The sequence below is a fragment of the Lepidochelys kempii genome, chromosome 18 (genome assembly GCF_965140285.1).
Source record: "Lepidochelys kempii isolate rLepKem1 chromosome 18, rLepKem1.hap1, whole genome shotgun sequence".
Taxonomy (NCBI): Eukaryota; Metazoa; Chordata; order Testudines; family Cheloniidae; genus Lepidochelys; species Lepidochelys kempii.
In genome coordinates this window covers 10520002-10543423 of record NC_136397.1, presented here as the reverse complement: position 1 = coordinate 10543423, position 23422 = coordinate 10520002, and the positions used below count along the sequence as shown (strand labels likewise).

Below are 23422 nucleotides of genomic sequence, written 5' to 3'. Positions count from 1 at the left end.
CTAGCTATGTGCACTTTGGGTTTTTCTTCACTTTCCACTGAAGCACGAGGTCACAGTGAAAAGCAGGACACTGGCTTAGATGGATCAGTGGTCTGATCTGCTGGGCAAATGCAAGGTTTCTAACTCCACTCCCTACTGTTCTGCAGACTGGAGCTTCTTAGAGACAGGAGGGGCAGCCACATGTGTAAAGCAATCTGGTTCCAGGGTAGAACTTCTGACAATACCTCTTCACGCAAATAAATGCAGATGGCAGCCTCAGTTCTCTAGTTCAAGTGAAAATTAATGAATGCTGTGGCCCATGTCCCAGTTAACCCCTTTTCATAAAAGAGAAGCTGAGAATTCACTGCTGGGGTTGAAAGCTAACAGAAAAGTGACAGCGTTTACCCCTCCCTGCAAGCTGAAATCTCAGCATCAACCAGAGATTTCAACTCAGCAGCGGTTATGCACCTACTATCAGCAGTGCCTCGCCTGAGGTTACTAGCCCTCAGATCTTCTACAGGGTGTTACAGAATACAGAGCAGTGGGGCGGGGGAGAGATCCAACCCAGGCTTATATTCAGGAAAATTAGTTACTGTTTCACTATCCTCATTTATCATGGAAACATTGATAAGATTTCTCTAGTTCTGTGCTCTTATCTTGCAGGTTGTCGGAGCTGCTAGCACCCCACCCTTGGGGAGCGCAGAATGGGATGTTTCAGGAAGCACCTCCTGCTTGGAACACAGGCCATAATCCATACTTTGAAGCAAAAAATAAATGAAAAAAAAGACGAAGGGCCTCAAAAGCCAAACTGCATAAAACCTCAGACCTATCACGGTCCTGATAACTGGCAGTGGGCGTGGCTAGAAACATCCTGTCAACATGGATAGTATGTTGCTGAAGCAGAGCCCTACCCTAAATATAGGGTAGAATCCGTAGTAAACAGTCATGGTCTACATAACTGTGCAGTGAATTTTTCCAAGATCCTTTCAGCGAGGGATAAAGCCCACCCCCACTTCCCATTTACAGATAGCACCTGTAGGTGCTGCCATCCACAAACAATTAGACTGAACTCTACCAAGTTATGGGATTGTTGCTGATGGCAATTTGTGCTCAAAACACCATTAACTTATCAGGGTTTTGAGGTAACTGTTTTTTCCAGGGCTAGAATTTACTTTGATTTTCCTGAATCTTCCCAGATCCTTTGCCTTTTGTGGGTCCTTCTGTGTGGGACCATTTCAGTATTGTTGTATGGCACCTATAAAGGTTCAAATTAGGTGGCTGGTTATGTTAGTCAGCTGATACACTTTCTGGTATGTTAGCTATGAAAGCACATAGCTCAGTGGCTGCATTAGAAAATGAATGGTGCCAATTTCTATAAGCAGATTTACTCCAGTGCAATACAAATTTGCAATTGATATTTCCATTATATTTTACAAGTGAATGGAGAAGAGGCCTGAAATAAAACATTTTTAAAAGCATTGCAAACGACTTACGAGACCCATGCTACATGGGCAGCTTGTTCCTGTGTAGTGAGTCACTGACACACAGTGTCTCACTGCCCAGTTCTAACGATCTCCTTGAAATAAGAATATAAGGGACCAAGAAAATGTTCAGAACTTCCGTGAATATGTTGAACAATCCTGGTGCTTGGTTTGTTTCCCAAATGCTCTTGAAAAACTAGACTTAATGGTTATCCTTAGTGGTGGAGTATGAGAATAAACTGAGCCTTGAGGGCTGGACTGGAAGGAGCGGACGATGCTTTCAGGACCACATCCAAACAAATATTTAGCATGCAACAGAAGAATAAATCTGAAAGGCCAAGACCCAATATGAATTAACCCACAGGTCACTATGGCATTAAGTCCGGCTACAGTGAACAGAGACAAAACCAGCATCCGTGGATTCATTCATTGTAACAGCACAGTCACCACTTTATTGTGCAGAGGAAAATGAACTAACTTTGCAAACACCCACAATACGCAGCTATAAAGTCTCATGATATTTTCACTACAACACTTGCTGCTGGTTAAAAATTAGTGTTTTCCTTACAACCACAGAATAAGCCCTAGTAGGGAAACAGAAAACCAGGTATATATAATAAGGAACATAGTCAAGCATAACTACCGAAAGAGCCGTTAACCTCATGACCTCTTTTCACCACTCTTTCAACCATGATGCAATTCTCTCTGAGACTGGCACACTGAAATAGTAGCATGTCCCTGGAAGGAATTTTAGATCTGGTTAGAAGAACTAGATCTACACAGTCTAAAAGGCCACATGACTATCTCAATGGTCCAAGTACTGACCTGCTGTGATCAGAGATGTGACTCAGTTGCTTAGTTCAGATCAAGATCTGAATCCAAACTTCTCAAAAGCCTGGGGATATCTGGATTTGGTATTCCAGTTCAGCTCATGCAGGGAACCTTCTAACACTGCAAGCCTGGCTTGTGAAATTCAGATTTGGATATTAGAGTTGAGGAGAGCCCTCAAAGGGATAAAAATGTTGTTATAGCAGATCAATCAGAAAACAGAAATTACTTGTTCTGTATTGAGTGCCTCTATGGCATTTTACATATAATTAGATAAGTACTTTGGCTGTGCATTTTATAACCTACCCCACAGCTCCTGACAGAACTCCTCACAGATAAACAGCTCAATCATGATGCTCTTGGCTGTCATTTTATAAAATGTATCTATGGCTTCAGAGGAATATTATTTTAATAAGAATGATGCTGGTTTCAAATTTAAGAAAACAAAGATTTCATTTTGTTCCATCAGTTCAACTTCCTTTATAGTTCGAACAGAAAATCAGTATGATTCACAAAAGTGCAACTGTAATGCTCTTCTGTAAAGAGCAGCTGTGTTATACTTCCCTCAGTGCATAAACCCTTTTGTACAGGAATTTGCTTCAAGCAGTAAATCTAAATTCTTGGTGTGAATGAAGCTGACCAGATAGCCTTCAAACACTTTCCAAATCATACCAAATCTCATAACAATTCAATGTTGTTTTCTCTACAGGGAAGACAACAACCCTCTGTATACTAATTCTTTCTGTAGGTAAACTCAACCTCTTACATTAACACATACACCAGGCCCGCAGATATTTTTCCTTAAAGTATTTTAGGCTTCCAGAGAGACAGAAGTATTAGACAGATTCCCAAGTGCTTTTAGTAAATGCCATTTATCTACTGCAGGGCCACACACAGAATTGTACCCTTCAGGCAGAATGGTTTCTCCAAGAGAGCAGTAAAAATGCTGCCTCCCAAAGATCTTCGTACTCCAGATTTGCCAAGAAGCACGTCTTCATCTTAGTTTCTACCCTGCTCTGTCCACCAGCCCATCCATCAGTAAAGTGGCAGCAGATTGGTGGAGAAGCCAGCCAATCATCTTGTCTAGTTTCAGACTCTTTGGGACTAGAATATTTTCACCCCAGAGGCTTAAGTGGCGCACATTAGCTGCAACTCGAGCAGACAGTCTCTGAAACGAGAAGTGAAAGAAGATCAGCTGAACGACAAAGGTGTTAGAACAGACACATAAGATGTATACTGTTGAAATGCTCCCAAGCATCTTCTCATCTCACCGAACATTCACTTCTAGTTGAAAGGCTTTGTGGGGCTGTTGCTGTCAGGCTACTATAGTTGAGCTCCCAGTTCAATCAAGTTCCATTAAATGCCACCCTTTTACAATATAACTTCACTGAGTTAGTGTCAGGTACCAAGAAGTGGTAAAAGAAGAAAGTGGCAAAGTGTCAGGTACCAAGATCTTTATATTGCATCACACTTTCATCGAAGTCCTACGATAGTTTTCTATTATTATCACCAACACAGCGCTTAGGAGCCCTAGTCATGGTCAAGGACCCCACTGTGCTAGGCACTGTACAGTCTAACACAATACTCGATGGGTAAGTCGATCGGAGAGTGTCTCCCGTCGACCCAGCACAGTATAGACACCACAGTAAGTCGACCTAAGCTACGTCGACTCCAGCTACGTTATTCACGTAGCTAGAGTTGTGTAAGTTAGGTTGACTTACCACGGTAGTGTATACATAACCTAAGTGACTTATATCAGGGGACAGCCGTGTTAGTCTGTATCCAAAAAACAACAAGGAGTCCAGTGGCACCTTAAAGACTAACAGATTTAGTTAGCGGTGGGGTGAGCCCAGAGCTGCCTGGTGGGAGGCGACCTGGGGTAAAGCGTGGGGCAGCTGCGGGGATGCGGGCAGCGGGGGGTGCTGGCGGGGCCCTGCTGGGGAGCAGCGTTGGGAAGCTCTGGGCACTCCCTTCCCCCAGTGTCAGGGGGTGCCGAGACGGCTGGGGTGCCCTCTTCTGGGTCCCTTGGCTCCTTTCCCTTCCCCCTGCCCGGGGTAGCCCGAGTTGTCAGCAGCTGTGGCTGAAAGGGCTGCTCGGTCCGATCGCACCTGCCCCCACATTGACAGGTCATAACAATACGGTTTTATAAAACCTGAGACATATTTCTTGAGATTTTTTTGAGGGTTGTTTTTAACTTTTAAATGTCCAGTGCTAGGATTTCTCTTTAAACAAATAAATGCCCCCTGCCAGAGAGTGGCTGGAGACCAAGACTTGCAGCTCTAAGAACCTGATGGCAAAACTGACTGCATTGATTTCCATTGCCCAAGCTGTGAACTATGCAGAATCTAAACGAAGAGCGTAAACAGTGGAAAAACTGGATTACAAAAAAATCTCCTCCCCTATTACTAATCTGTTATAAATAACATCTGTGAATAAATTTATTTACATTATCTGTTTAGAAATCTCGCCCCAGCTGTAAGAAATGGTTTCACTTAACTATGGCAAGTAGTGCTCAAGGTAACTGTGTCAGATTATTAAAAATGTTTTTTTGTATTCTTTCATTTTATTGAATTGTGTGGTTGGCAGTATTTTAAGTAGTCAACTTGTTGTCATTGTGCATTTAGTTGAAGGAGGTGATTCTGTGGATCTTATACGTGAACAGGAGAGAGAAACAATTTTTGGAAAATAGGAAAATACAGTTTTAAAAACACAACAGTGGGGGCTGAGGGGCAGATGTAGTAGCTGAAAATATTCTAGCTCACTTTTTTGGAACTGACTAGAGTTCAGGGTGGCATTGTCCCTTCAGCTAACATGGTCTCATGTAACTGTCAGCCATCAGAGTTCTTTGGTTTCTGATTGCTAGTCTAGTACTAGGATTTTGAAAATTGTACTGATCCCTTAAGTATCTGCTCGTCTTGATAAATGAATAGATGATGGAATGGCAGAATCAGCTACAGTTTATTGCTTTTTTAATATCTGAAAACTGGTAGCGAACTGCTAGTAGGTGTAAAGCACAGGTCTCTTGCTCTAGAATTCTCAAGATAGAAGCTACTAAAATGTTGAACTGCAGGTGAAGCAAAATGATGATAACTAGAACGATGTGATATTTCATGAAATGCAAGGGCTGGAACAGACTCTCTACCAAATCTTACCTTTTTAGTAGTATAAGACATGAATGCTAGTCCTGGTTGTTTGAAAGAGATGGGGCCTTTGGTTTTTCAGATCTTTTGCCAGTGGTCCAGGACTAAATATAGGGATTCCTGGATTTTGCACCAATCCCTAGTTTTGTACTTCTGTCTTATGCATATGGAAACTCTCCTGTCCAGGTTGCCTAAAGGAAGAGAAATGGAACTGAAAAAGTTAAGCATCTCGTTGGTTGTGGTCCTGGTTCTGGTCTTGGTCCTGCAAATTTTGTCTGCAGTGGATTTTGACCCATACAGAATCCTTGGGGTTAGCAGGACATCCAGCCAGGCTGACATTAAAAAGGCTTATAAGAAGCTCGCCCGGGAATGGTAGGTGGATTAAAATATGTTGTATATTAAATGGTTTCTACAAGGTAGAGTCGGCTATTTTCACCAATGCACCAAATATTTGTGAGAGAAACCATCATCTACAAAATAAAAACAAAGACATTCAAAATTGTACAATAACCATTTTCCCATACTTGCTCTTACCATGTTGAATAAAACCATATTCTGAATAGCGAGCCAGCACTTCAGCTGATATAAATCAACTTAAATCCACAATAGAACTACACTGATATATTTCAGCTGAGGAGCTGGCCCACTCTTCTTAAGTAAATGTATCTGCTGGTCAGGGAGAAACCTTTTTTAAAAAAAAAAAAAAAAAAGAGAGAGAGAAGGAACACTGTTTCCTAATAAAGGGCCCAATTATGCAGCCTGAAAGTGAGAAGTACTTATTTTCATGAGTAGTCCCATTGAATTCAGTGGCTCTTCTTTTGTGAGTAAGTACTACTCAAGAAGAGGTTTGTAGAATTGGACCTATAATGTTTAGCTATCTTGTTTGCATGTGTATTCTAAGTAAAAGGCTGGTTATACACTATGTTCTGTGTATGTGATGAGAGTCTTGATCCCACATCACGTACTCACACAAATGACCTGTCGACTTCAGTGGGACTGTTCACAGGTACTAAGTATCAGAGGGATAGTCATGTTAGTCTGTATCCACAAAAACTACAAGGAGTCTGGTGGCACCTTAAAGACTAACGGATTTCTTTGGGCATAAGCTTTCATGGGTGAATAAAGAAGTGGGTTTTTTACCCACGAAAGCTTGTGCCCAAATAAATCTGTTTGTCTTCAAGGTGCCACCAGACTCCTCGTTTTTATTCACAGGTTGACAATAAGAACGGCAGGATCTGGCCCTAAATTTTAGCTGTTTGTACACACTGCACATGCTGTAATATTTTCTGATGGTACGAACTTCCGGTTCATCCAATTCTCTGGATATCAGACTCTGGAGGATCTAATATGAAACTTTTCCCCCTCTCCATCTTGTACATTACAAAATATACCATATTGGAAGAGTCAACAAGGGCAGACATTTAAGAAACAAATGTCTTTTAATAACTTCTGTACTATATCTTTAGGGTTGTTGTAGGAATTGCAACAGGATCACAGTCACTAGTTAATTTCTCTAACAGTTTACGTGTGCTCCTCACATCCAGTAGCTCAACTGAGTAAATCTATTATTATATATATAAAAAATTGATCACGGCCAACTTCTAGTCATTGAGCTTTTTTTAAGCCAAATTTTCAAGATTCCTAAAAGAGGAAGTGAATTAAGCTAAACCAAATTATGACCATAGATTAAGACCTGTTTCATACACTGAAGAGAAGAGCTGATGTAAAGCATCTGGAAAAACATGGTTATCTGAACTACAGAATCTGATAGCTTCTGGGGTCTCATAGAACCTAGGCATTAAGGTTGTGGTCTAATGCTATCATGAAAAACTATTAACATGCAGAATAGAATTGCTGATGTACCAAGTAGCTGCTCTGCCTAATATATAGAGAGCAGCGGCTAAAGCGTGCATCTTTGAAATTGGTAGGTTTGTTGCTGAAGGAATTTACTGCCTACTGCTAAATCAACTTTTTAGCTTCACTTGGACTATTTATTTATGAAATAAAATTCAAAACCGAGGAAATGCTTTTACATACACCACTCAAATCCTGTTGAAATTCTTTATGTGGTTCAGCCTGGGTAGGAGAAATAGACTTTTGCCATAAATCTGCATCAGGTGGATTAAGAAGTGGATACCAATAAATGGCATTAATGTCTATGTATCCCGCTCAGTATGAGTATTAAATTGAAGCTGAAAACACTTGTGGCTTGCTGTGACTCCCTGTGATAAATTGCTGATGCTTTCTAAAGGACAAAATCCATTTTCTTTATTTTTTGCATTGTAGGCACCCTGACAAAAACAAGGACCCAGGAGCAGAAGATAAGTTTATACAAATTAGCAAGGCCTATGAGGTATTCAACACTGTTTGGTAACTTTGTGCTGCTTTCAGGATGTATGTTAGAGCCTGGAAATTGCTGTTCATCCTTTACAAGTAGCCTTTACTATTTTCTAGTTATATCTACATGGAACAATTTCTCAGCTCTGTGTATGGAAGAGTAGGGTGGTGAAATCTTTGTCTGGGTTTTCTTGACAAAAACCAGCCCCTGGAAAAGACATGACAGTTCCCTTTCTTGGAGCTCAACTGGGTAGACATTCAGCAAAAAAAATTCTTCTTCCAGGGGTGCTGGAACAATTTTTTTTATAGTGGGGGTGCTGAGAGCCATTGAACTAAACTGGAAACCCTGTATATAATGAAAACCACTCCAAGTCAGGGGGTGCTGCAGCCCTAGTTTCAGCATCTGTGTCCTCTTCCCAGTGTGTCTGCTCCTTATGGCTATTCAATCATTTTAAGAAGGGGAATTGTCATCCTTCCAGTTCCCTCTCAACATGAGCCAGGTTTTGTTTCTTTTCAACCCTTCTTAACTCTGTGATTGACAGATCCTCTCCAATGAGGAAAAGAGATCAAACTTTGATCGTTACGGAGACGTGGGTGAGAACCAGGGGTACCCTCAGCAGCAGCAGCACCGCCAGTTCCATCACTTCCACGAAAGCTTTTACTTTGATGAATCCTTTTTCCACTTCCCCTTTAACTCGGAGCGACGAGACTCCTCCGATGAGAAGTACTTGCTGCATTTTTCGCACTACGTGAACGAGATTGTACCGGACAGTTTCAAAAAGCCCTACCTCATTAAAATAACCTCGGACTGGTGCTTCAGCTGTATCCACATTGAGCCTGTGTGGAAGGAGGTTGTTCAGGAGCTAGAGGTGCTGGGTAAGAGAAGCAAATTTTAAAAACTCAAGATGCAACGTGTTTTCAGAAAGAGGCTTTCTCAAAGCTTTCCATCCTAGGCCACGGCAACTGACTTCAACTTTTGGGGGTTGTGTTTGAATGTGAATTCAGCCACGGAGTTCCTTTGTGGTTTATCAGTGTGGTGTGAATAGCTTTATTTCTGTTGTTTTCCAGTGTAAGTGGAGGGGCATTGCTCTCTTTCTTTTCAACACCAGTCCTCATCAATGAAACTGAGACAGGAAAAATTGAGGTTTAAAACATGAGGAAACACTTTAGATCTGTAGGGCTGGGTCAGTCTCTGAAGGGAGCTGGTGAAAGCCCCATCCCTGGAGATAGCTGCAACTTGACGAGACAAGGCATTAGGAAATCCTTCCCTGGCAGAGGATGGACTGGATGCAGTCTGGGGAGTCTCTTCCATCTCTAAATTCAGTGATTGTCTCCTTTTCTGCTGCAGTATGATTAAACCATTCCTAGTGCCTGCATCACTCTAAATAGCACCAAGGAGTGTTGCATGGTCAGGGACTACTATGTTCTGGCCTGCAATATAAACATTACATTGCCCTTTGATATATACCAGGAATGGTACTGAGATGCAATCTGGAGTCCAGAGGGGGCTGTGAGCCAGCCCATACTTGACCAGAGTCAAGGCCACTATCCTGCAGGACACAGGAGGATGGGAGAAAATGTTGGCACCCAAAATAAAAATCAGGGAACACTGGCAATATATACACTTGTATTCCAGTTAAGTACTTACAATATTCTTGCTCAGGATGAAAATTCCTGTCCCCCTTATGGGTCATCTACATAACCAGAGATAGTCGGTCACAGAGAACACAGAATCCAAAATAAGAGTGCAAGGACCAGAAGTTGCTGCACTGTATATTTAATGTGATTTTTTCCTTGGGGTTTTAACATGCTGAAGAGAGAAGAAGAGTAGGCAGAAGAGTAAGGAGGAGATGGTGCCATTGTTACTTCTTCCTGAGAGCAGAGTAATACAACTCTCCATGGAATGTGAAAAAGGGCAACACTATGTAGTACCAGCTGAATAACTAATCCTCTCGGTGTGCTTGGTAACAGAAGCCACCTTAGTGCTGATTCCCTTTAGGGGAGTTTGGGTCATTCACCCACCATGTCAAGGTAACCCTCTTTTCGGATTGCCCTCCTTTTTCAGGAGTGGGAATTGGAGTTGTCCATGCTGGATATGAGAGACGCCTCGCACATCACCTGGGAGCACACAGCACACCCTCCATTCTGGGACTCATTAATGGGAAAATAGCCTTCTTCCACAATGCGGTCATTCGAGAAAACCTGCGGCAGTTTGTGGAGAGCCTTCTTCCAGGGAACCTCATCGAGAAGGTACGTGACAGGGAGATCAGCGTGTTCAGATTCTGGTAAGTAGTAGTGTGTGCTAAGCACTTGGATCTTTTTGTTGTCTCTGACACATCATCTGAAGGAGTCAGTCTCTGATGTGACCTTTGTCTTGGGGGTGTCAGAAGTTTCTGAAGCTATTTGCAATGGCCTTAATCAAGGGAGAATGGCGGTTTGGATGAGTGAAGTCGTTATAGCTATGAATGCTGGAGGCAGTTTTGAAGGAAACACTACATTCACGCACAAGATGGAATTTTTCTCCATCGTTCCCTGTGCATGGTGAGATAGGTGCCAGAGCTGGCAGCAGGACACTCCCCCTCACTGATGATACCCCACTTACCATAACGCCCGTCCTTCAGGGTTAACTGCAGTGCTTCATGGTAAGCATTTGATCGTACACGTGGCTCACTTTAGGGCTCGTAACCACACGGGTGCCAATTTGACACTGTCTGGGACTACACCAGAGATAGTCACAACTATATTAAGGATTCGTGTTTGAACTCTGCTTGGAGGATAGCCATGTCCAGGTTCCAAAACGGTGCTCCGGTGTGGACGTGACATTAGAGACTATCACTGTATGTCTCTTCCCCTCCCCTTGCCCACTTCTGCAAAATGATAAGTACCTCTTGCAAGATTTTCTGTATTCTCAACTCCTGCTGATATTTAGGCCTGACATAAAGCCTACTGAAGTGAATAGGGTATCATTCTGTTGACTTCAGCAGGCTTTAAATCAGGCCTTTAAATGGGAGTTGAGCGCACTAAGTCCTTTTGGAAGACAGAGTTTTTTTTATCACTAGAGACATTTTAAAATAAACATATTGTTTGACTTCTACTCTGCCCTTTTTGCTTATTCCCCATCTGAAGTCATAATCCTCAGTAATGACCACCAGTTAGTTGCTGTGGAAATGATTGTGATGCCACTGAGAATTTATGACATCAAGTCAGGAAAGATCAGCAAAAGCAGAGAGAACGGTTAGTGTAAAAATCCTGGTTTTGCAAAAATCGCCTTAGCGTGAAAAGATGTATGGGCACAATTGTCCTTTACCAAAAAAAAACAAAAACCCATGACATTTTGGCATCTTTTTAGGACCCAATTCTAATGCAGCCATTTAACCTTATTGAACTTTAGTTTTCTGAATGTATTGAGGTTGAAACTAACTGTCTGTTTTACATTTAAGATTACAGATAAAAATTATGTCCGATTCCTGTCAAACTGGAAGAAAGAAAATAAACCCCATGTCCTTCTGTTTGATCATATGCCAGTAGTGCCATTGTTATACAAGGTAATGTACTTGTGTTTGTGTGTTATCTCTGGCATTTGGATAGCTTTGTAAATCCACCTGTCTTAGCAGAGAATGGGATCTCGGTGTAGGCACAGGCTGGATGGTTCTTCTAAGTAGCATTATCCACCCTGAACACCCAGCAATTTCATGTGTGTTATTTGGAGACTGCATGGTCAGGTGACCTGCTTCTGCTAACTATTTTAAACATCTGAATATGAGTAGAACTTACTTTTCTTGCCATAGACAGATCTCTAGTGGGAGTAAGGGCGTGGGTGGGGTTGGGGGCAAGGGGAGAAGTCATCATTCCTTTCCCACCACAAATAGTTAATGATCCGGGCCATTTGGGCACCGCATCTAGTTTGTTTGAGGACGATGAGTTGCTAAAGAAACATCTGGCAAGATACAGAATGTTAAATTGTAAAATAAAGCTATGGATCCCGCCAACCTTCCTCTGTCATGAGGAAGAAGCTAACTGTGTAATAAGCCTAGTAAAGGGAATGGGCTGACGTTGCGTGTCATTTGGCTGTTACAATGGTGAGTGTTGTAGACTTAACAGTGCTGCGGAGGCTATGGGGAAATAATCACCATAAGCTGTACTGGGGAAGAATCAAAGCGTGATCTGCAATGTAAACATGCACTGGACCTCTGTTTCCCTCTAGCTCACTGCTTTTGCGTACAGAGATTATTTGTCCTTTGGATACGTGTATGTTGGACTCAGAGGGACTGAAGAGTTGTCCAGACAATATAACATCAATGTCTACACCCCCACCATGATGATCTTCAAGGAACACGTTGATAAGCCTGCCGATGTTATTCAGGTATCACTTCGTGGTCTGCGTCTTTGTCTGTCTGTCTGGGTTTTAAGTAAAAAATATAGTAGCTGCTTTTCTGGCCTGTTTCTTACATCAGAAGTCGGTCAGTGGAGCATTTCAAACCAACTCTGGGTTGGATGGGAGCAGAAATTCGAGCTTCAGAAGGATGTCTTGAACGAATGTCAGGGAGCGAGGGAGCTCTGTAGGTTTCAACAAGGATCTTAACTTGGAGGATAACTGGTGATAGTTTTGGTTTTCACTGGAACATAGTTTTGTAGCTAAGCTGATGGGAGGAGGGCAGGTTTTTGGGTTTCAGTGGAGCAGTGACTGTACAGAGAGTGGGCAGCTCTTAATTAATTCAGCTTTGTCAGATATCGTTAGTCTCCTTGGAAGAACCCTTGGCTCTGAGGAATTCCTTAAACAGACTGTCCATGAGACTTAGAGGTTTCACAGAGAAAGTGAATTAATAGTGAAAGGCTGCATATGGGATATGCCCAAACCTTTGTTCTTGTGCAGGTACACCCCAGTAAAATGCTGGGTCATCAGAAGCCTTCGGTCACTGTTGCGCTTTCTGACAGTTGGGATTTTAATATTACTGGATGCTCTGATTTTTTTGATTTTTTTTTTTTTCCCCTCAGCTCCAACAGCTGTTTAATTCTCCTTCTCCAGGGGCAGTCATGAGTGGCCATGCTTCCAATCTCCCAAACATCTCGTCCATTGTGTAAAACATCTTGTTGACCTTCATCATGGTGACCCTTTAACACTAGAGCATTCATGTTCCTTGAGAGCTGAATATCCTTCTGGTTTAGCTGAAGAATGCTGATCTTCTGTTTGCTTTGTCCTTTCTAGGCACGAGAGATGAAAAAGCAGCTCATTGATGACTTCCTTTCCCAGAACAAGTTCCTTCTGGCAGCCAGGCTCACCAACCAAAAACTGTTTCATGAGCTGTGTCCTGTGAAGAAGTCTCACCGTCAGCGGAAGTAAGGCTTGCTGCAATGGAGATCCTCCTATCCTCATGCACAGCTACTCCTGGTGGCTGCTTACAGGCGACCTCTCGTTTAACTGTCTGGGGGGGTCCATAAAGGGGGTCATTGGAAGAATAGAAATTGCTAGACGGGATCAGAGCAGTGGTTCATGTAGTCCAGTATCCTGTCACCATCAGTGGCCAGTGCCAAATGCTGCACAGGGATGTCCAAGAAGCCCCTTCAGTGGCAGTGATGGGACAACCTGCCCCCAGGGGAGTTTCCTCCACACTCCTAATAATTCAAGATTAGGTCTATATGCCTTCAGAAGTGTTGAGGGGGGGTCTCTCTATATTTAGTATTGGAACTTTGGATGTTCTTCTTACACATCTAAATGTCTAATCTATTTTTGAATCCTGCTAAGATCTTGGCCTCTGTCCCGTGGCAATGAGTCCCAGAAGCTAATTGTGTGTGTGAAAGAGCTTCCTTTTATCAGTTTCAAACGTGCCACTTTTCAGTTCTGTTCACTATCCCTTATTCTTGTATTATGGAATAGAATACCTTGCAGTAACTCTGTGGGGACAGGAACATAGAAGATGGGAAGGACTGAGATAGGAACATTGAGCAATAGAGTGTATAAGAAGATAGACACGATGAAGTGTCTCTCTGGCTCGTCAGGGTCCGTTCTAGCTGGCAGGCTGGGTTTGTTATTCCTTTGTGTCTCCAGGCCTGCTGTGAATCCTCCATTTCATTGTGTTGTCTAGGTACTGTGTGGTTTTACTTACTGGCGAGGGTGACAAGTTTGCTAGGACCTATGAGGCATTTGTGGCCTTTGCTCTGGCAAACACGAAAGACACCGTGAGGTTTGTGCATATCTACAACGACCGTCAGCGAGACTTTGCCCATGCCTTGCTGATGGATGATGAGAAATATTGGGGGAAATCTGCTGTGAGTGTCACATTTTCCTTCTGCCTAATCTGTAATTCATTCTCTCTTTCTCTGAACTTTACACTTTTTTACCCCAAACTCAAAAATGTTGCGGGGGGAGAGAACATTGCTGCTGCTTCTTCGAAATATTATGGGAGCATGTTATGGGCAGGATCAGGCCTTCTACTTCTGACAAATCCTCTTGTATTGCATGGTGGTATGCTCTGCTTCAGGTCAGATCTTCATTGTCTTGTGTATTGCAATTCTCTTCTTTTTGATCTGTCCTGATCTCAGCCCTCTAGACTCAAGCATGTGCAGAACACGACTGCCTGCCTTCTGACATGTACAAAGTGTAACCTCATCATCTTCCATTCTCATGATTCCACTGGCTCTGTTCATTTCACTGTCCAGTTCAAAATTGTCCTCTTTGATGTTAAACCCCTCGATGAACTTGCTCCTGCCAGTCTCATGGATGGACCTTGTCTCTCTCTACTCCTTCCCAAACTACTCCTACTTATTTAGCACTGTTCCGTTCTGTCATTTCACTCTGTCACTCCAGTCTTCATGTGAGAGCTTTGTCCTCTGCAGCTCCTCCTATTTGGAATGACCTTCCTATGTCTCACCACCAAATCCACTGTTTTATTTCACATCTCTGCTGAGAAAACATCCCTCTTTTTCCTCCTTGCCTATGCTTCTTAATTACTGTCCTTCTGGCTAACTCTAATGTGATGTGGAATGCAGTGTGTAGGGAAAACACTATGCAAAATAAGTGTTACGCTTCCAAAGAACAGGAGCTGGGGTTTAGAGAACACGTGCTGTTCATCTCTATTCCTGTTGGGTATTATGGAACATGTGGCGTATTTTAATACTTGTTCCCATCCCGCTGTTGTGCCCACTCTTTGACATGGGTGTTGAGAGAGATTAACTGAAATAGCTGTTTTTAATCTGGATCCTCGTGCTGAATTCTCATTTGACACATCAAGTCTCTCTTCCGAGTTGGTATCTTGTTCCCTGAAGCTTGTGGTGATGTTGATTTGTCCAGGTGGCCATCTTGGAAAGGCGCAATAATGTAGGAAGAGTGGTCTATAAAATCTTGGAAGATGCCTGGAAGGGCAGCGAAGAGGATAACTTCATGCTTTTGGATCTTCTGGCTCAGTTAAGAACAGACCCTGGTCTTCTCTCTTCAGACACTGTCCTGCCAGACTTGAATGATGAACTTGCTCCTGTAAGTATTCTCAGCTTTGCAGAGACATAACAAACCTATGTTAGTTGGTTCTAGTTAACTCTAAGACTGCACTGCTGTGGTCAGTGATGGGAATTGTGCCTAGAGGTTTGAGTATTGGAGAGGCAAGACTCTTTCACTGTACTCATCAGCTTCAGGGGGCAGCCCCTGTTCTCTGAGGTAGTTGAGCTGGTTTGGACAAGGGGTGCAGAGGGGATAGTGACATAGTTGATGTGTTTCTTCACACGTGGAGGAAGAGCAGCCACCTTCTCACTGACCTGTTGTATCTTTACAGGTGTTCTTTCTCCGATGGCTCTACTCTGCAATAGAGTATGTCTCAGACGTCTGGGATAGCGTATTTCATAATAACTGGTATGGAATCCCATTTAAAATATCAATATAGCTCTTATTTTTTGTATAGATGTAATAGCCCTCTGTCTTGCCTGAGGATAAATTCAAAAGCGTATCAAGATATGGAGGTATCTGACAGGGACAGAAGGAGGCATATATATCTTCTCTTGGAGAGAGGAGAGGAACTGTGGGACAGTGAAGCTTGACTTCTGCCTCATCTCCTGGGTAGCTGGTTGAGCTGTGAAGCTGAGGTCTGCCCCTGGATTTTGTGCTACTGAAAACACACTGCTCCTCTTGGCAATAGTCCTGGCTTGGCTGTCTTGCTGTGCTGGTTTTCATTAGCATTTAGGGTATTTTAAAAACATTCTTCTGTTTGTCTCCTGGCTTTTCATTAGGAGATAGGAATGATGAGAGAGCTTCCATTAAAGCCCTTCAACCAGGAGACAATCAGTTCAAGGAAAATTATATGCTATTATCTGGGGTGGAAGGAAGCTGAAAACCTGAGGCAGAGGTTGACTGTAGGAACTCGGAACTAACTGCAAACCTTCTCTCTTAGGCGGGAAATGATGCCACTTCTGTCCCTGATCTTCTCAGCCCTCTTCATTCTCTTTGGCACTGTTATCGTTCAGGCTTTCAGGTGAGTACCTACCAGACCATCTGTTGGAGCCTTACAGACCAGATTTCAGCATCTCAGTTGAAACTTACCCTATTTTAAAATGCTCCTTTGCAGTGACTCGAGCGACGAGAGAGACTCTCCTCTCCCCCAGAAAGAAGAACCCAATGAAAAGAATGAAAAGAATGACACGGCCTTCAGCAAAGAGAACAGGTTTCTCCTGCTAACTCCTTCCAGCACTAGTCAGGCCTTCTCTGCACCTCCACTTTCCTGCTCAAGAGGCTTGGTGGGGCACAGTCTTGCTCCTACTGCCTTTCCCCCAGGCAGAGAGGGCAGGTTGGGGAAGGGCAGTGGGTAGGTAGTTGGGAAGTAATGGAGCTGGTGTGACTGAAAGGCAGCATGTGAACAGCAGCGCATGGGTCAGTTTGGTGTAGCTGATATAAAGCGTGCATGGTTGAATGGGCACAGCTATCGGCCAATCCGTGGAAAGCAACAAATTGAATATTTGGGACCAAAAGTCCCTTCGAGGTAGAGAACTGGAAAGTAGCTGTTACCTGAGCTGTGACTGAAACCCATCATACAAGGGAGCCACTGCTAAGTTCTTTGAACTAGCAACAGACTAGTGGCTATACAGCCAACTTCTTTCCATCCACCCAACTTTCTCCGTCTCCTACATTTAAAAGCTATCCTTCTCCCGCCATACAGCCACTTAGAAACCCATGTGTTTGCCCCTAGACAAATGCTTTGTGGAGTGATGAAGGAGAAAAGACAATGATTTGCCAAACAGCATCTAATCCTTAACCTTTAGCATTTACTGTCCTTTGCTCCTTTTTCACTTGAGTCATTCTCTCTGCCCAGCAGGATTCCCAAAAAGGGCTTTGTTGAAGTGACTGAGCTAACAGATGTTACCTATACTAGTAATCTGGTGCGCCTGAGGCCAGGTCACATGAATGTGGTTCTGATCCTTTCCAACCCCACCAAAACCAGCCTGCTTCAGAAGTTTGCCCTGGAAGTCTACACATTCACAGGGTATGTACGGAGTTCCTCGTTGGGCTTCTGCTATGGTCTTAATGGTCTGTGTAGTGTTCTGCAGTGAATAGGCTTGGGGTGTGTATTGTTGCATTGCTTCGTCACGTGTATGCTTGCTCCCAAGAACATCTTCAGCTTCATGTGGGTGCTTGCACCTGTGAGAGGGCTTAAATGGGTAGCCGTTTGATAGCCAGCATTAAATGGGTTGGTGGGCTCAGTCCCCTTTGTAATGGATGGATGTCCTCCGCTCTGCCACTAGTGCAACTGGTGATCTCAGCGGAGAGGCCAAGGACTGGATGGGCCATGGAGCCTGAACTCTCCCCTCCAGGTCTATCTACTGCCACTTATGCTGTGCCTGTGTTCAGACAAATACAGGGCCTCACTTTCCAGGGCTGTAAGTCAGTCAAAATAGTGTGCGCAAAAAATAAATTACTCCAACCCTCCTTCAGTTTCTAACTTTGATGTTTCCTGTGTGGTGTCTGGTCTGAATTGGAACACAGTCTAAATTGTCTCCCTCTCACTTCTTCTGCAGGAGCAGCTGTCTTCATTTCTCCTTCCTGAGTCTCGATAAGCATAGAGAATGGCTGGAGTATTTGTTAGAATTTGCCCAGGATGCTGCCCCCATTCCAAATCAATACGATAAACATTTCCTGGAGCGCGACTACACCGGTTACGTCCTAGCTCTAAATGGCCACAAGAAATACTTCTGCCTCTTCAAGCCTCACAGATCAGGGGATGAAGGGGGAACCATGGGGTCCTGTGAGGATTATGACCCCTTGCTACACACAGGAGAAGCCCGAGGAAAATCCTCCTGCAGTCCAGGATCCAAACAAGTTAAGAACAAATTAAGCAAGTTGTCCTTATGGATGGAACGTCTCTTAGAAGGTTCCTTACAAAGGTTCTATATTCCATCCTGGCCTGCATTAGACTGAAGGGATTTAAAAGAGATTCTAACACTACAAACTTTTTAAGATGACAACCATGGACAATTCTTTCCAGGAATAAACAGTCATGACAAATGGACAGTAGGTTTTAGATGAACTCTCCTAGGCCCAGTGAGTAGAAGTATCTTCCTTCATCTTTGACCTAGGAGTGAAAGATGAAACATACTGAAGTCCTCTGTACCAAATTGTTCTTGTATTTGAATGCTGTACTATCTAAGACAAAACCCAGTCTATTTCCCTTTAATGTCCTGCTCACCGCATCGCCTCTGTCCGGTCTCTTGTTTGTTCTCAGTTGAAGAAAACCTGTGAGTTCTTCGCAACGGTGACTCAGTTTGGACTGAACACAATGAACTTGTTACATAGGTCAGGTCCCCTTCCCAATGCTTAGCCCATAGTGCATGGTGTGATACTGGGAAGACCCTACAGAATCTCCCCAGCCTCTGAAACTCTGAAAGGCCTCATACCAAGCATTCTTTATTTATCAGCTTTCCCTGCGGTGAGTGATTTAGGAGTGTGGTTACAGTAAATACTGTAAAGATGTTGAGCCATTTAAATGTACATTGTTTTTCAGATGCCTTTTTGCTTCTGTCGATTTTTAGACTGTCTTCTTAGAGCCATAACTTTACCCACATCCTCAGATTGTAGGCATAAGCTGCTATGAGCCAGTAGACATGTAAAAGAAAACTTCAATACCTGCTAGTGAATCAACTTGGACGCCTTTCAAACAACAATGGTACATCTCTAGTACAATATCGACACTTCTTTGTATCAAGGAACTTAATTCTTTAATGACTGTATTTTTGAACTATGTTGCCCAACAAATGCTGTCATCGGATCATTTGTTACATATGGAACTAGTTTGGCTGTAGACAGACGTTTACAAGATGCGTAGTTTCAGCTTCTCTCACTTTGTTTCTATCCTCAGCTCAAAGGTTTCTGAACATACAGGTTGCCTTTTTTTCCCTTCTTTTAAACCTATGGTTCAGTGTAAAACTGGAATGGTTCTAGGCTGTGGAGTTACTGTACTTAAATATATCAAATGGGCTCTCCTACCAGCCATTTGGCTTGCCCAGGGAGCTGGCTTTTTGTTAGTGACAAGTAGTCAACAAAGAAATGGTCTCTTGCTGCTACCTGAACGTTAAGGTAAATGGGAAAGGTTTCTTTTCAAAGCAGGGAACTGTAATCTTGTGACACTGCTACTTCCTTTTTTCTCTCTGTTAATCCGTGTGGACACAGTCACTTTATCTGATGCTTGCTGTAAACTTAATAAACTTCTCCAAAGTGACCTGGATAGGAATCTGAGGCTTCCACGTGAATGGATCACGTTACGGTACATGATGGCCAAATTCTGCATGAGTTTTCCTCTCATTCAGATTGAGATTAACTCCTGAGTAGCATTCTGAACCTTACTGTAAAGCACTCCTACAAGCATGGGGGTTTACTTAAAAACCTCACTACCCTCCGTGCTTCAACTAAGGAAAGAGCACTTGAACAATAATCATAATGCTCTTATATATAAGGGTACTGTCAGGTTAAAATATTGGACTCAACCGACCTTCCCTATGTTACTTAAACCAATGGAGTTTAATCTGTAAAGTCCTAACTCCAGCGTGAACCCTTTTGATTAGTAAGCACAGGGTGTGAGAGGGAAGAAGAGGATTTTTCTTCTTAGGAGAGATGCAGCAATAAAATGCTGAAAACCCCCATGCATTAGACTGACCCTAAACTAACCTGAAGCAGCAGACTGACTTTTCACTCTTTATGCTGTTTCTGTTGAAGCCGGTGCTTTAGTTGCCTTGGGTAATGAAATAGCCTGGTTATTTTCTTGTGTTGGTAGCCAGTTCTGCCTTTTGGGTCTTGCATGGTTTAACACAGTGCTGTAAATCCCAGAGTTGGACACACTGCAGAAAAAAATCCAAATTTAAAAAGAAAATTTTTGATATGCTAAACACAGCAGAACAATGTCTCCAGGAGTGGGTTAGGCCTAGAAGGATAATTTACAAAAGCTGGCTGTTACTATCTCTTCTGCTAGTCAGAAACCAGTGTCAAACTTTAGGGCTTTAAACTAAGGGCCCAAGTGTGCTATGTAGAAGAAAGGACCCAGGAAAAGGCTATAGGCATTACTTAAACCCTATATTGAGGCTCCAGTGGGGTATGTAGGCCTTGTGTTTGTTCTCTACAGAGGGGTGACTCTTACTCTGTGTATAAACACCTATTGATGTGGGTCTTGTGGAGAGACCACTCGCAGTAATACACCCTCAGGAAATAGCCAACTGTGGGTGCTACAGATTCCATTCAGTTACGGATAAAAGTGAACGTAGAACAAAGTTGCAGGAGGTCAAACCAGCTCATTTGTAAAAGTACATGATTTATTATTAGTGCTTTGTATTTTTAGGGAGACGCGATGCTTTCATGGGCTCAGGCACACCCCAACTGTTCTGAATTCATCTGTTCAGCAAGGGTAGCACTGCTCTGATATCCAGCTAGTTGCATTATTCATCTGGGGCAGAAGACCAGTCACAGGACCTCTCTGCTGCTTGGAATTGAATGTCTCTGCTTTCCCTCCACCCTTTTCCAGATGCTGCAAGACCATTAAGCTGGGATAATTTTTTGTCCTACTGCCCTCAATATTGCCCTTTGGTTTGCTTCATAGCGAAGGAAATGCACTCGGCCATTCTCAGTTTGTGCATGGTACTTTCTTGAGCTAAGAGCGAGGAAGTTTTCAGTGCTAATGTACTGCTCTGCGAGAAACCTAAATATAAGCTTTTTAAATGTAAAACTCCCAGAAACTGAAGCGAAACATCGTTACAACACAGGGAAACGTAGCCTAGAGTCCAAATACTGTACCTGCCCTTTCCCCTTAACTGGGTGTGGTACACAGCAGCTTCGCAGCGATGGCTGACATATATGTGGTCAGTAAAAGCTTGCCAGGAACTAATATAATAATGCAGCCTGGGAGGTGGATTGAAAAGCAGGTAAATATTTTGCACTTTTGATACTCTTGGGGGGGGGGAATAATTTATTTGGCAAATGTCTTTTTTTAATTTTTGTTTTTGTATTTGTGAACAGGCACTGATAATGTCATTTTGTTTTAAGATTATTACAGATTCGCAACTGAAATAAACTATTTTAATGTGAGACGATGAGGTGGCCTTGCATTTTAATAGACAAACTGACAGTGCGTTGTGGCGTACGTGACTTAATTGCAAAAGTTCGATAGCTGTTAACTGCTTGTGATTTAGCAAATGCAATGGGCTAGTTATCTCCACTCAGGCAACAGGGCTGCTTAACCAAGGACAACTGTTTCCAAAAGCTGCCCTGTATTTTAGTCAATGTTCCTATTGCCCTCCTGAAGGCTGACAGCTATGGGCCCTAGGAAAATCATGCATAAAGAGGGTTTAGAAACGTCCCATCACTGCGAGGGAGAACACAGTGCCTTGGCATAAGTCCTCTCCTAAGGTAGGGCTTGGAGCTAGTGTCAGTTTGGATCCACTGCATAAAGCAGCCAGAAGAACTCTTCTATTCCATGCCCATGGAAGGGAGCCAGGATGTTACATTATGTCTGTATATTGCTCTCCTCCTAGGTTTATGTTTAGTGGAAAAAAGTCTTTACTAGGCACTTCCAAAAGACCCCCACATTTTAGATCATAGCCACCAGTTTTGATATTGAAAGAATTCCAGCTGCCATCACTGGACCCATATGCTGCTAAGCCATATTACTACAGCAACATGAACATTAAGCCTTCCCCCCGCAATTCCAGCATCTATTCTAGCCGCTGCTTATAGCATACAAGGAGCATGAAATGATTTTGTCTGATGAGGAATGGCTTTTAGTCTCTACCACAAAGCTTAGCTTTCCCTCGTCCCTTCTCTAACTGCAGAGGTGAGGGAAGGTGGAAATTAAAAGCAAAATCCGACTGAGTTGTTCCATTCAGGCTTTTTTCTTCATTCATATTATGTCAAAGTACTTGTGTGGAAAGGCTGTGAATATTAAACTCATCTTGTAGGTGAAGAGAGAGCGGTCGTGACTTGATTTGCCTCAGCTGGAGCCCGCCCTACACGGCTTTAAATCGTTTTGACTCGTGGGAGTGCGCACAGCATTTCAAACAGCAGATTTGCTCCCATGAGGGCTGTGTTACCTACAAACAAAGAAAAAACCATGACTATCCAATGGCTGCCAATTAAAGGGTCAGTCAGAAAGTCATTACTACACGAACAAGGGGTTATTTTCCAACTCTTCCTCCGATATCTAGGCCCCAGCCTGTAATTGACTCCATGTTGGCAGAGGCTCATTCAAATCAATGACGTGCTCCTACACAAATTCACTTGCCTGACTGAGACCGGCTGCTTAAAAGCCATACACTAGTGAAAAGCTGTCTGTGCTGGTAAACTACCAATGTAGTTATGCTGAATGCTTTAGTTCTACCAAACTGCCTTCTTGTCTTCAAATGGAATCTCTACCCCAACCCCAGGAAATAAATTAGAGTAACGGATAGGCAACAGCTGAAACAATTCACAAGTAACTTAATTCTTAGTCACACAAGTTTCATTTGCACAGTACACTAAGGCTGTATCTACAGCGCCTGCCCCGATTCACAGCTGGTGCTACTTCCCTAGTGAGTGCCTTGGTGGAAAGCTGTAGTCTTTCCCATTGTACAAGGGAAGAGAACACACTTGGTCCTGTGCATATGTTCACTCGCCATTGTGACAGGCTGGATCACAGAAACCCCCTGGGAGCTGCCACCTGGTGTGCCAAGACTACTTCTGCCCCTGCTTTCCTGCCCAGACAGCTTAGGACTTCAGTGCCCTGCCTGGTTTGAGCCAGACCCGCTAGCCGGCTGCAAACCCAGACCCAGCTCTGAACCACGTCCCCTAACAGCTGGACGCTTAACTGAAAGCAGCTTACAGAAGTGTGCCTGTCTTTAACACTCAAATGCCCAACTCCCAGTGGGGTCCAAACCCTATATAAATCTGTTTACCCTCTATAAGCTTTATACAGAGTAAAACTCATAAATTGTTTGCTCTCTATAGCACTGATAGAGAGATGCACAGCTGTTTGCCTCCCCCTCCCCCCCAAGTATTAATACATACTCTGGGTTAATTAATAAGTAAAAAGTGTAACAGACAGAACAAAGTGAATTACCAAGCAAAATAAAATAAAACACACCAGTCTACGTCTAGTACAGTACTAAAAACTGAATACAGATAAAATCTCACCCTTACAGATGCTTCAATAAGATTCTTTCACAGAC

General features: G+C 43.1%; 2 protein-coding genes across 4 annotated transcripts in view; one reads left to right on the top strand and one right to left on the bottom strand.

Annotated features, from left to right (window-relative positions):
• The first annotated feature begins 4555 nt into the window (after positions 1 to 4555).
• On the top strand, positions 4556 to 21308 carry LOC144929543 (dnaJ homolog subfamily C member 16). 3 transcript variants are annotated; one of them, XM_078849347.1, is made up of 15 exons: positions 4556 to 4805; positions 5615 to 5800; positions 7715 to 7781; positions 8308 to 8641; positions 9831 to 10015; positions 11206 to 11310; positions 11970 to 12128; positions 12972 to 13102; positions 13849 to 14032; positions 15054 to 15236; positions 15529 to 15605; positions 16141 to 16221; positions 16315 to 16410; positions 17056 to 17226; positions 17759 to 21308. In XM_078849347.1, the coding sequence occupies exons 2-15, from the start codon at positions 5634 to 5636 to the stop codon at positions 18156 to 18158; spliced, it is 2340 nt and encodes a 779-aa protein (XP_078705473.1). In that variant the 5' UTR covers positions 4556 to 4805; positions 5615 to 5633; the 3' UTR covers positions 18159 to 21308. The 3 variants fall into 3 exon arrangements, with proteins under 3 accessions (XP_078705473.1, XP_078705472.1, XP_078705471.1); XM_078849346.1 differs by having other exon boundaries at positions 4556 to 5800; positions 17059 to 17226; XM_078849345.1 differs by having other exon boundaries at positions 4556 to 5800.
• The window catches only part of LOC140900020 (agmatinase, mitochondrial), a 15320-nt gene continuing 12416 nt past the window's right edge, over positions 20519 to 23422 (bottom strand). The window contains exon 7 of the mRNA XM_073316499.2: positions 20519 to 22309. Coding sequence (XP_073172600.2) covers positions 22236 to 22309 — 74 coding nt within the window. The 3' untranslated portion in view covers positions 20519 to 22235. The remainder of the gene's footprint in view (positions 22310 to 23422) is intronic.